At 41.7% G+C, this 14,297-nt stretch overlaps 1 protein-coding gene across 1 annotated transcript in view; it reads left to right on the top strand.

Annotated features, from left to right (window-relative positions):
• Positions 1–14,297, top strand: part of ptprn2 (protein tyrosine phosphatase receptor type N2) — a 620,616-nt gene that overhangs the window by 217,359 nt on the left and 388,960 nt on the right. Inside the window, exon 11 of the mRNA XM_002935174.5 lies at positions 10,323–10,402. Coding sequence (XP_002935220.2) covers positions 10,323–10,402 — 80 coding nt within the window. The remainder of the gene's footprint in view (positions 1–10,322; positions 10,403–14,297) is intronic.

The following is a 14,297-nucleotide window of genomic DNA, read 5'->3' as shown; positions in this document are numbered from 1 at the left end:
TTTTTTCTGCCCTTCTTGTGTTGGAAAGAGAAGCAACTTTTACACTTTTCGAGGAAAGAATAAATCTGAACTAAATGAGCCAAACATTTGCTAATTCCCCCCCCCCCAATTCCTGGAATTAATCATGCTAATAATACACACCGGCAAGTAGAAATGGTTGCCTGCCGAGGCATTGAAACTCACATACTGGTTGGATATTTTGAGAAACCTGCACATTTGATTCAATAAATAAATACAATGAAAGCAAGCTCGCTGCCAGGACGTCTTAAGCCTGAGCTGCATTTGATTGATTGTCCCTCTTTAAGGCAGTTATCTAGTATTCCGGCAATGTAGATATTTGTTAAATCTGGTGGATGCCTTGCAATATAGATTTAATGTAAAAAATAATATACAGTAGTATATTGTGCTTTTTACCTAAAACCACTTGCTTCAAAATGTGCTCATTATACTTTATATAGTTGCGCTCGGTCCTTTTTGCTTTCCATTCCGGGTTGGCCAGGTGGTAGCTCGGGGGTTTCCTCTGCACTCTGCATCAATAGGCACTACACGCTTGTGTTGAAAGAATATGGTGCACAGTCACTCAGGGTCGGACTGGGGGGTGCAGGGCCCACTGGGGCTGTCATTGCAGGTGCCCGGCACCCCCCCAAGGGGCCCTCGATGTGGTCCCCACACATCCTTCCCGGGCCCACGCTGCCTCCCCAATTCCCCTACCCTGAGGTCGCACACTTAGGTGCTTTGGTAGAGGAGGGCCTACAGGCCACAGAGCGCCCAGCAGGGATCGGTTCTGGGCCAACGCAGTCCGACCCTGGCCAATTGCATGATAAACACCAGCAATGACACCAGGCAAAATCAGAAAATATTTAGAGCAACTGTGCTCAGTTGCATTGATTTTGGCAAATTGAATATAACTGCAGTAGGTACAGCACAATTGTGCCAAGAATAACAATCAAGAAAAAAGTGCATTGTAGGTTTTGCCCCGAATCCCGAACCGAATCTGGGATTCGGTGCATCCCTACTTCATATTTTGAAGAGTAGTTTTTTAGTGTCAGTATCACTTTAAGAACAAATTTTGCTTATTTTAAAAGATTGATCCTTTACAGTATTGGTAAATATAGATGAGGAAATGTGTGTTTATGGACAAGCACAAAACATACAATCTTACAAAGGCTTCCAACCTAAATATTGCTCCTATAGTGGACTTAGCTCTGCCTGTGTTACAAATTGCATCCAGGAAAACTGTATTTTGTAGAATAAAAAAAACCTGTTCTTTTTAATATGTTTTGTTAATAGTTATGTAGCTGTCAAATAATCCCCATTATTCCTTATTACATCATTAAAGCCTATTAAAATTACATTAGCGTGCTGATGTAATTATGGAAGCAGACGTAAAACGAGTAGCCTTATGATCCCATGGCCTAATTAAGGAGACCCGCGTAGCCGGGGGTGATGGATAGAGTTGCAATTCAGGCTCTGTAGGTGTGATCCGCGTTTTATGGCGATCGGCTGGATGGCCTTTCAATCACAATTACCCTCCTTCGCTTCATCATAGGGCTTTAAACATAGAAGGAATTAGGTAGAGATTTATCTTATATACATTTCGGATGGGACCATTTCATGATGATAAACTATTTGCTTACAAACATTATTGTGGAGTTAAATTCCGGGTCGGGTGATGGATGGGAGAAGCTGACGTGGTGCATCTGTAGCTTACGTTCCTTGTTGCTATGCAGCAGGGCCACAGCATTGGGAGAAGGTGTACAGCTGCCTCGGTGATTATTTACTATACTTTATACTGACATCGTTTGGCAGTGATTTTACAGATATTGATCATTATTCACATGACATTAAATTTGTATAAAATCTCAAATTCTGCCTTTACTGTACTGCTGATGGGACAGAGAAATATGGGACAGTGTTCTATTGGTGCATTATACATGAACCCCGGTCTATGCACTCAGAAAATCTGCTAATTAATCCTGTTGAGGAACTCAACACGTGCAAGAACACTATGGGGAGCAAAACGTAGTGCACAGGCACATAGTACAGGTATCGGACCCCTTATCCGGAAACCCATTATCCAGAAAATTCCAAATTACAGAAAGCCCATCTCCCATAGACTCCATTTTAATCAAATAATTCACATTTTTAAAAATGGTTTCCCTTTTCTCTGTAATAATAAAACAGTACCTGTACTTGATCCCAACTAAGATATAATTACCCCTTATTGGGGGCAGAACAGCCCTATTGGGTTTATTTAATGGTTAAATGATTCCCTTTTCTCTGTAATAATAAAACAGTACCTGTACTTGATCCCAACTAAGATATGAGGAGCATAAAGTTGGTGCCATTTACTGGCAGGTGCCTTGAGATGGAAGACCTGCAAGACCTGGTTAGCCTGAATGAGAACAATGGCCTTTCCCTCTTTTTGGGAATAAAGTGAAAGTCGAAAGCATAGCTACACTATAGGGGCTGATTTTTAAAGAGCCCTAGAAACTCCCTCTGTTTGTTTAAGACAGCAGCTGCTATTTTAGCTTGGTCTTCATAGCTTCCTGCTGCAGCTGTAGCCGTTATAGCTCAGATTACACATTGGGGGAGTGAGTTTTATTAGTTTTTATGGGAGGGGTTAGCAGTAGAGGGGAGGGAGGAGAGAGCTGCACAGATTCCGGCTGTTTACAAAAAAGGAAGACTAGAAATCCTGTGTTTCTTTTGATAGAGGACCCAGTGCAGCATTTCTGTGAGTGCTTATAGCTTTCTGATAAATCTTACTTAGTTTTTACCTTTCCGTCTCCTTTAAAGCAAATATGTGGCAACCTATAGTGAGCAGAGAAACCACTGATTCTTGGCACATGCCCTTAGAAATAGCTTAAAGACATTTTGTGCTCAAAATATATTAACGCTGGGATTGTCGGTTCTGTATTTTGCAACACATATTTATCCGTGTATATAATTCAGTAAAGCAAAGTCAGAAGTACATTCAATATTATATTTATAAGTAAATATTCAGTAATTGCTGCAGCCTAGCCTCAATCTGTTACAGGATTCCAACTATACAGACCCTTAGGCTAAGTGCAAATAGTCTTAGCACAAGGCATGGGGATACAACAGGGAGTGTTGTGGTGTCTTTGTAATGGGAAAAGATCGCCTTGTTTGAGTAGGGTTTTGCCATATTAAATAAGTCAATGACAGTATATCAATAGTCAATAGACAGTATATCATGGATTCTTGAGGGATAATATTGGTATTAGTCACTGGTACCCAGTGCAAGCTTCACTGTAAGTCAGTATGTCTGGTCAGCCCCTCACTCAACCTCAGTCTTGACTCTTTCTACCTTATCATGCCGATGGACGATGATCTTTCTTTCTTGCAAAAAAATGGTAGTAAATGAAGGCATTTCTGGAAGCCTTAGGGATAACTCAGACTGGCTGTTAGCTTAATACATGTGTTGATACTTTACCTTATTGTATAAAACTACAGATGTGTATTTGATTGGACATCTAGCTCTAACTCATGAATACCGATCATGATGTAGTACAGGGGTTCCCAACCTTTTTTACCCATGAGGCATGCAAAAAGTCCCTTGGGGGTGACTAATAAAGGCTGTGATTGGTTATTTAGTAGCCCAATGTGAACTGGCAGCCTACAGGAGATTCTGTTTGGCAGTAACCATGGACTTTATGCCTCCAAAACTTGCTTCCAAGTCAGAAATTCAAAAATGAAGACCTGCTTTGACCTGCAGGGAGTGTCGGATTGCTGAGACAGGTGGGGAACAGGAATTCCCAGGGACTGGAGACAAGTGTAGAACGCAGCCTAGACAGTATTTACTTGTGTGTGCAGCCTGTATGGAATGCTGTACCATTGTGTGTGGGTGTGTAAATAAAGTGGTGCCGCGTGTATGCCTGAAGTGTGTGTGACGTTTGTATGCGAGTGTGTGAACTGCTGGTTGCCCACCCTACAAGTGATCCACAACCAGTGGCTCACAAGCAACATGTTGTACACCACCCCCACTGATGTTTCTCCCAGTGGTTTCAAAGTAGGTGCTTATTTTTACATTTCTGGCTTGGAGACAACCATAGCAACCAATAAGATGGTTGCTTTTAAACAGGTTACCAGTTTATGCTACTTGCTGACTGGTTGCTATAGGTAAGTGCCTTTTATTACATAACCCCCATAGAGTTGGAGAAGATGCACAAATACATACAGGAAATACATGAGGAAAACATTTCTACCAATAGTAAGGGCCTCAATCCCAGATGAATTATGGTCAAGTGAGTTTTCGTAAGTGCCAAAAAGTGCTCGACAATGTTATGAACTATGAACACTATTGCTATTTATATGGACGTGTCTGTGCTGAAGCTTGCAGCTTGGTGACCACTTCAGTAGTTCTCCATGTGTTGGATTTGGTAGTTAAATGGGAGAAAGGGAACACAGATAATACATAGCCTGGAATCATTTCAATAAATGTTTCTGCATTCTTAACCATTTGCCAAATTCACTGCTTTTCTTATAGAGGAAGGTTAATGAATAACCTTTCATAATTGTGAATATATGTTATTAAAACTCTTCTAAAAGCTTTCGTCCTGGAGGTTTTTCTCCTTTATATTCTGGACTTCTCTGTTCAGATTCACAAAGAATTTGCCTGAACTGATGATTCTCTCAGTTTCCTGCAGCAGGAGGAGACATCACAGTAGGAGGTCACAGCATCACATCCCAGAGGTACAGACACAGATGCTGCTTCTTAAATCTCCAGGGAACCCACGGATCACTTCATACATATATTCATGCTGATTCCTTTTGCTTTGTGGCATAGCAGCTGTCTGCTAGGAGACTTCTATCTAGCATCTTGTTAAGCAGAAATGGAGCTGAGGTTAGATGGGAATGGTAAAGCCGAGGATGCAGTGGGACATCATCTGCATCTCCTTAAGTCAATCACATCCTCCCCTGTTGACTTCTGAACTCTCAGCTCAGGTTTTAGAAAATGTATCACGTTCAGGAATGGTGGGTTGGGATCTGAGCTTCATTGCAACGTGGGGAGAAATTCTTAATCTCCGTTGCTCTGCTCCCAAGATATCTTGGTCGGAAGTTAATCATATACTTTTAAAACTCATTTTGAGTTATAATGAACATTTATTTCCATTGAAGTCTGACGTCAGCAGAAAGGGTTCCATTTTGGTCTATGCAGCTCAACTAATTCATCAACTACTCATAAGTATAGTATCATTCTGGAAACCTCTCTCTCCACATGGAAATCTAGAGAATTTCACTATATCAATGAATGTTCATGGGGATTATCCACAAAGCCAACAGTTAAATATGAGGAAACCTCCATCTCCACGTGGAAATCCAGAGAATTTCAGTATAAAAATAAATGTTCATGGGTATGGGAGTAGTAGGCATGTATCAAAGAGCACTAAACCTATACCTATTCTTACCTGATTACTGAACCAAAAAATCAGGGATCAACATTTCCATATGTAAATTAATTTATAATGATCCTTCTTAGGTAGGCGCTGTACCATCAGTGCCCACCAAGACTGAAATGTTCTGCCATTTACGCACTGCCAATCATCAAGACTACAGAGCTGCAACATTTTTTGCGAAAACGGGGTCAGTGGGATGGGGAGTTCCTCACATGGCACTGACCAGATCGGGGTGACAATAACCTTGCATCTGCTGACCTCCATCCCCTCACCTAGGGACCTGGGGACATCTGCAATAGCCCACCAGACGCAGCACTACAGACCCTAAAGGTGGCCATACATGGGCTGATTCTAGCTGCCGATATCGGTCCCTTAGACCACTTCAGCAGCTTATCGGCCCGTGTATGGGCACTACCAATGGGCCTGCTCGACCGATATCTGGCCTGAAATCGGCCAGCTCTTGATTGAGCAGGTTTAAAAATGTAGTTGGATAGGGGACTGCATCGGCTCATTGATGCGGTCCCCGAACCGACAGACACCTGTACCCGTTGTTCTAATTTGATCATTTGGCCCTGGGACTGAATTATCCCCCACCCGTAGGTGGTGATATCAGGAGAAGATCCGCTGGCTTGGCGACCTCGCCAAGCAAGTGGATCATAGCGTGTATGGCTACCTTAACTCCATGCCCGCTGTGCCATTATCCCCAGAGCCAACTGTTAAATCTCTATGTGCCAGCACTTCATGGTGCCAATTTGGAACTAGTTTTTAGTTATTGACCTGATGATAAAGAATACCAAGGGGGTTTAAGATTATAAAGGCCTGTGGCAAGTTACACAATGCGGACACATTTTGCAGAGTGCAAAAAAAAATGGCCGATTGTGACAAATTCCACATTGCTTCCTGCAAAAGCCCCCCTGTGTGTTTACATATTAATATTAAACTACATACAGTAGATAATGACTTTATCATTTGAAACAATCATTCCTTATATAAAATTACATGGGAAACACATCAATGCGTGAAAACAAATCCCAAGCTTTAATAAAAAACACTAAATTAATATATAAACAAATATGTATATTTATGATTTTTTGACATTTATGTCATATTTTTGGCACTTGTCAGTAATTATCATATTTTCCTGAAATCGAATCTCTATGGCAGCAAGTTCTGATTTTTTGTCATTTTAGTACATGGAAACACATTTCGGAGAAACAAAGAACAACTTCAGTCTGAGTTTGGTATTTTGACGGAATAGTCATTTTTTTTTTTGGCAGATGTCATTTTTCTGCATTAATTTTGTTCCACTAGAGGGTATAACAGGCCTGTTCCAACAAAAACATATTTTATTTTTACGTAATGCAATAAAATTCATTCCCCCACCCTGGGGATCATTTAAGGCGTAGAGAAATTAATACATAATTTAGTTGTGTAGTAAAAGCCACTTTTAAGAAGGGATAAACATTATGAATGGCTTGGCTGCTGTAAAACAGATTAGATATTGATCATGGGCCATGATGTCTTTTTAGCTGCTGCTTTACTCAAAACATATTTAGATTTTTTTTTTGTGAGACAAGCTATTAGCGGAAGCATAATGGTGCAATTAATTACAGTGACGAGTTGCATTGCTGGAAGAGAATGAACCATTGATATAGCAGTATGTTGCGAAGAAAACTATGTTTAATTTATGCAGCCAACAAAGAGGCAAAACAAATGTAACAAGAGAATTGTATGTACATGGGTGTGATTAGTTGCCGGCCACAGATATTTATTCAAGTTGATGCACTAATAGGATATCAGCAGTGGAAATTCCGCTACATTACGCTGGGGTATGCAGTTAGGGTTGCTACCTTGTTTTGCTTTTGATACCGGCCTTTAGGTTGGGGGCAGGCAGTGATGTCACTTCGGGAGGGGAAATGGGTGGGATGGGGAGGGGAAATGGGTGGGATGGGGAGGGGAAATGGGTGGGATAGGGAGGGGAAATGGGCGGGATAGGGTGGGGAAATGGGCAGGATAGGGTGGGGAAATGGGTGGGCTAGGCAGGGAAATGGGCAGGATAGGGTGGGGAAATGGATGGATAGGGTAGGGAAATGGGTGGGCTAGGGAAGGAAATGGTCGTGATAGGGTGGGGAAATGGATGGATAGGGTAGGGAAATGGGTGGGCTAGGGAGGGAAAAGGTCATGATAGGGTGGGGAAATGGGTGGATAGGGTAGGGAAATGGATGGGCTAGGGAGGGCAATGGTCGTGATAGGATGGGGAAATGGGTGGATAGGGTAGGGTAATGGGTGGGCTAGGGAGGGAAATGGTCGTGATAAGGTGGGGGAATGGGTGGATAGGGTAGGGAAATGGGTGGGCTAGGGAGGGAAATGGTCGTGATAGGGTGGGGGAATGGGTGGATAGGGTAGGGAAATGGGTGGGCTAGGGAGGGAAATGGTCGTGATAGGGTGGGGAAATGGGTGGATAGGGTAGGGAAATGGGTGGGCTAGGGAGAGAAATGGGTGTGATATGGTGGGGAAATGGGTGAATAGGGTGGGGAATTGGGCAGGGGGCAGGGATAATGGGCATAGCAGAGGTTGGGCTTTATGTACAAGGGGGTGATCTGCTGGTGGAAAGAGTTACAGTGGCCATACATGCAGCAATATTTTTGTGCAAAGCGAGGTTTTGTATGATATTCAGTGCAGGTAAGGTGGATTGACAAGGCGGCTGATATCACAAAAGCCTAGGATACCAGTCGTCTCATCGATCAGGTGGGACAGAAAATTTTGATTGAGCGCCATTGAAGGCGTCGGGGCAAAGGCAAGCCTTTAGGGCTGAATTGTCAGATAGAATTCCTATTGTTTCTACCTCCATATCTGATGATTCAGCTCTGGACATTAACGGAGAGTACAATCGGTCTTTCCTGAAACCAATGGTCGCAGGAAAGATCGTAATTGTAATTTGTATGGCCCCCTTAAGGGAAGGAAGGTGGGGTTGCCACGCTTACAAATTTACTAGAAGATATTGCTGGTAAATAAGCAACACTGGCACAGGCCCTAGCTGGCGATTTGTAATGTGCTTCACAGATACAGATAAACCCTATCTCCGATCAGAACTTTTCATTCATAGCAATGTGCCCTAACTTAATGTTTATTGAAAGCAGGGCCGGAGCTAGGGGTAGGCAGGATTCTGCTGGAGAAGCTCTAGTAACTGATGGGTTTTGAAAAAGACATGTTTTCCCATGACAGTATTGCTTCAAAGGGCATAATGCAAATTCAATGATAGTAGCGCTTTATCCAGTTATTTTAAACTTATTTTATTTATATGGTTTACAGTATGCCTGCATCGGTACATATTATGGATTATCTGCAGAATATGCTAAATATAAGGATCCAGGAGAGCATTAAGACCCCCCCGTAACTGTGAGCGAGCCTCTCGAGCAAGGCTGGCCTCTCCGATTGAAAAACACAGCATAAAGGACATATCAAGCTGAATTATTTTGAGTGGAGAAATCCATTATGCACTTTGTGAATGAACTTGCTTTTTTTCTTCACTTTATTGACTGGTTACATTGACTTTTTCCTCTTTTCTTCTACAACTCCATATTAGAAGTCGGCTATAATTTATTTTCCACCATTCGCTCTTACACTTATCTTGCCCTTAGCTGAGTAGGTTCAGCAGTGTGCATAGCGCAGCGTGTGGTTTTCTCAGTTCACTTTATCTTATTATAGAATGATATATACTTTTGATGATAATTTGGCATATGCAACTTTTAAGTTAGACAGCCATCATGTGTTCCCTATTAAGCTATACATTGGATTTGAGTTCCTATATACTACTTTAATATCATTGTATGCCTTGCTAAGAAAATAGCACGTTGTTCCAGGGGGATTTTATTTCCTGAGTGGATCAGGGAATTTCATATTAATGTTATATGATGTTGTGCGGGCAGCATACTAACTGGACCTGGATGTTTCACAAAAACACAGGTGTTTAGGGGGGTTTTACAGCAGGAAACCCGTAAATAAGGCAACAATATCAATATAGAGGAACTTTGCAACAAAGACCTAAAATCGGGCATTGAACCTGGGTCTTTGGCTTTCTTTCATATCACCACATTGATGTCTTAGGCCTGGACAGTGGGGTCTACTGAAACTAGAGTTGTCCGGTTTTGACCCAGAAAGCCCGGTTTTCGGAATGGCTGTCTGGGTCAAAACCGGACAACTCTAGTTTCCCAAATTAGAAAGACCAGGCAGGACTCAGTAACATTGACATGGCGATCGGCTAACTGCCGCTTCATAGCCCCACCTCTTTCCCACCCCATGACATCAGGAGCCCACTTCTTCCCCGCCTCCCATGACATCACCCCACTGCCCGGTTAAGAAAGCCGGCATAGGTGGTAACCCTTACTGAAACTGACATGACAGCTATAGCCGCTGCCATTTTGGAGGGGAAACTCACAACTGCCCCTTACAGAGGGAACAAATTTAAGAAAAAAATAAATAAGCATGTTAGCTATTAATCTATTACACCTTCTTTGTATCAGGGCAGTAACCCATAATATCGAATCACAAATGTGCAATCATCTGCCTACTGCAAAGAGAATATTGAAAGCAACCTTTAGATTGGTTTAAGGGGGGTTCATGGGTTGATGCCAGCTTCTAGTGAATGAGGTCCATGATTAAATGTAAGAATTGAATGATTTTTTTCAGCTAAGGTGGGTATAGGTACTATAAATGTACAGGTATGCTTGTTACTGGAGAAGGAATATTCCATATAAAAGACGTCTATGTAGATTTTCATTCATCCAGGTCATGATATACAGGATCTAGTAGAAAAAACTCCAGTTGTTTTAGACTTAATTCTACTAGATATTCCATATAAAAGACAGATTTTATAAATAATGTTTCTGTTTCTTTGTGTTCCAGTGTCTCCGGGTCGGCTGTAATGTTCCAAGTGAGCTCACATGTTCGGAACCTAACAGCAGAAGATGTGGCGCACGCGGCAGGTACACACATTTGTGGCTTCTTTTTTCCTTATTGTTTATTTTGTTATTTTTGTTTAAATTTTGTGGACCATGCCAAAATAATCATACAGTATGCCAGGATGAGAGCACTGAACACAGTGCTCAGCATCATCATCATAATCTGGTATAAAGCCAACAGAAACTATAAGGTAAAGATTTTACTTTAGTTATACTTAGCATTCTTGGCTGTAGGGTGGTGACTTTTTTGATAGTCATTTACAAAAAGTATCATTCAGTACCTAAATAGAATGGCAACCCCATGAACCCAATTGCTTGGAACGCCTGTTGTCTTTTAATGTTGATCACTGTGCAACAGTTGAAATGCTACAGAAAATGTGGCCTACAGATCCTGACATGTAACCAACATCTAAGTCTAAGGCTTTTTGCTTCCAAAGGGATGGTAGTTGAATATTTTTTTTAATCTAAAACCATTAAAACTGCACTGGGAACGATGACCTTTCTTTTGGAACTTCTTAAACACATGTATATTTGGGTCGGATGGGCAAATGAGTATACTGGTCACTCAGAACATCACCAGATTGGTGCTCAGCCAGTGTATTACGTTTCTCAATCACTGTCACCAATAATTCCCTATTGAAACAAATGCCACATGAAATATCTTTTGGTTTCATAACAGAATATTTTTGGAATTCTATAAAAAATGTTCCAAGATATTGGATTACACCAGGGGTCGGGAACCTTTTTGGCTGAGAGAGCCATAAACATCACATATTTTAAAATGTAATTCCGTGAGAGCCATACAATATGTTTGGCTGCGGATGCTGCGGGGAAGGTAGGGTGGGTCCCAAGGATGCCGTATGCAATGCGGAGGAGGGCGTGGCCTGCACTCGGCGGATAGAAGACGTGTTCTAAGGCTTAGAACATGTCTTCTATCCGTCGAGCACAGGGGCAAGGTAGGGTGGGTCCCTAGGATGCCTGATGCGGATGCGATGCGGAGGAGGGCATGGCCTGCGCTCGGCGGATAGAAGACGTGTTCTAAGGCTTAGAACACGTCTTCTATCCGTCGAGCGCAGGCCACAACCCCCGTTATTTTTTTTATTAAAGATTTGGCAACGAGCCAGATGCAGCCATCAAAAGAGCCACATTTGGCTCTCGAGCCATAGGTTCCCTACCCCTGCATTACACAATACTCGTTTATTTCGAACAAAGATGTTGAAACACTCGAAGGGTTGTGAAGTGCTATTGATAATGTATATTGAAGCTAAATGTAAACATTAGGAGGAGAATAGCGATGAGTGGAATTTTTTGGCAGACGTGGATTTTTCAGTGAATTTCCGCGTTTCGCCATTGGTGGATTTTTTTGCGTAACGGGTGCAAAAATTTGCCCCAGAAAAATTCACCAAAGAGAGGAGAATATAGAGAAGGCAAAAGGGAGAGTGTAAAAGAGAAGGGATAAGAGGGATAGCAAGAAGGGAGCCATACCTCCTAGTTGACCTTATATTTATAATCCACCACCAGTTGCAAAACACGAAACTTAATGTAGAACTGTAAACTCTATTATTTAAATGAAGAAAAAAGCCACATGAAAGAACCCCCCTGTATAGAACAAGTCAGTGTAGTATCTGAAAAGAAATACATCAGATAGCTACACAGTATAATCAATGTCATGACCAATAGTGACCGTTTCTTTTGTCTGTTTTTTTAAAGCTCAACACTGTGATTTTAGTTTTGATAAAACATTTTTGTTTCTTTTGTGGTGATCAATGACATGAACAGTTATGTGTGTGTTAAGCAGGCATTTGTCTTTGTTTTTAATGGAGTCGTATAAAGGCCACTTTTCTCCTGAGTGCTTCAACGCTTGAAGGGCGCTGGTCACTTCATCCACAATTATCATATTGTTCCCTACAGTTCGTCTGTTTGTAATTGGCAGAACATGAAATTGATCTTGGAAAGTAGAATAGGCATCAGACAAACGGGGCTATTAATCCAGTCAATCTCCTGTCCAGAAGATCAATATCAGTGGTTGATCATTACAAGCACAATTAGCTCCTTGGCAGTTTGTTCATTGAACACATACATTCTCTCTTTGGTCTCCATCATGGCGAATGAATCCCCACAGTCAACCAACATTTCTTTATGAACTGAAGAACACAATACTTTAGGTATAGCTCGTCTTTAGTAATAAGTCTTCCACTCTTTCTTCTGTCTGTGGATATACTGTACTCTTCTATACTATTTGAGAAAAGACATGGTTATATGGAATATTTGGGCAATTTTTCCAGAAATGTAGGCTAATTAAGTTATGGCAATGGTTATTGGGGACCCAGCTGTGATATTGATGGGGTGGTCAGGAAAACGGAACCCACTCCTGTACCCAAATGTAGCGATGAGCAAATTTGTGGTGAAAATTCATGAAATGCATTGAAGTCAATAGGTCTTTATTCAAAATGCATTGAAGACAATTGACTTTTTTGCAGTGTTTTCTTCTGCACAACATACATTGAAGTCAATCGTGTTTTTTCACTGTGTTCTCCCCACAAAATGCATTGCAGTCAATGGGTGTTTTTTTCCCCCACTTTGGGTTTTAGATGCGCTTTTTTGTGGCAAAATTTTGCCCTGGTTTTGTAAAAAATTGGAAGAAATGTTTCGCTACCCAGCAGAAAAAATGATGCAATTACCAGCCCCAAAAGCAACCCCAGTAGTGGCTAGGCTAGACTAGAAATGACCTAGCTGGAGCATAGTGCTCATCCAGTTTTTCACCCAGTGTCGGACTGGGACCTCAGGGGCCCACCAGAAAACCTTAGACCATAGGCCCACTTTCCAAAATATTTTTCCTCCTTTCCTCACCCAAACTCTTTATTCTCCTAGTCTCTTTTATTTACATGCTTTGTTCCCATTCAGAAATAGGGAATGGCCATGAAACAGGCCAAATGGTCAGGAGCAGTAGGGCCCACTGACACCTGGGCCCACCGGGAGTTTTCCTGGTATCCTGGTGGGCCAGTCCGACACTGTTTTCACCACAATCAGGCACCATATCCACCTTATCTTTAAGCCAATAAAGGCCGAAGGCACAAGGTACTATAGAGTGACCCAGTGACACACACAACATGTGCTTCTAGTAGCACCTGTAGCTCCATGTAAGTCAGGGAGTGACCCCACATCCGGGCCTTGTGCCTATGACTTGCCCTATATCAGGCAGTAAGGATAGAGCTGCCTTGCTCTGGACCTCATAGATCCCTTAATGCTCTTGCATTACTTTCCAGGATCCATAGTATTGTACTAGATTTAGCTTGGTTCATGGGTCCCTCATAATAACAATCCTTCAAAGTCACAAAAGGTTTATATAAACAGCAGAGAAGTGCTGGAACCTTCTGCCTATAATAAAATAAATGCCATATAACATTGGTAAACCCAATAAAACATTTTCTAATTTCCTTGATGCCTTTAGGCTTTGACCCTGAGGGATGCTCTAGCGCCACAATCTAAGTGCATTGCACATATTATTATTTGGACGGGAACTTGAAAATATGTCTTCTGTCTACATTAATAACCAGCTGTATTATTAAATGTCCAAAATACCCAGTTCTCAGAATTATATTCTCTATTTAGTCAAGTTCATACAATGCATTTGTTGTGAAATGTAATAAAGTGACGAGTGTGCGCTGCTTAAAGAAGATGTGTTCTGTAATCATTTCAAACGACCGGGTGTAGTTGCTGGAATGGCTTTCCGAACAATGGATTAATCAGGGCAACAAATCATATAGTCATTACTGGTCATGCCGACATAGGAACTGTATCAAAGAGCAATGACTGAGCAATGAAGTCCCCCATTTAGATTCTTATGAATTTTTAATTTTTGTCTATTAGTGTCTCCATAAAGGGGAAATATATCAAATATTATCCCTAAATAGACAAT

This window comes from Xenopus tropicalis, chromosome 6 (assembly GCF_000004195.4).
Source record: "Xenopus tropicalis strain Nigerian chromosome 6, UCB_Xtro_10.0, whole genome shotgun sequence".
Classification (NCBI taxonomy): Eukaryota; Metazoa; Chordata; class Amphibia; order Anura; family Pipidae; genus Xenopus; species Xenopus tropicalis.
The sequence above is the reverse complement of the archived record's forward strand: the minus strand, read 5'-3'. Positions and strand labels throughout refer to the sequence as shown.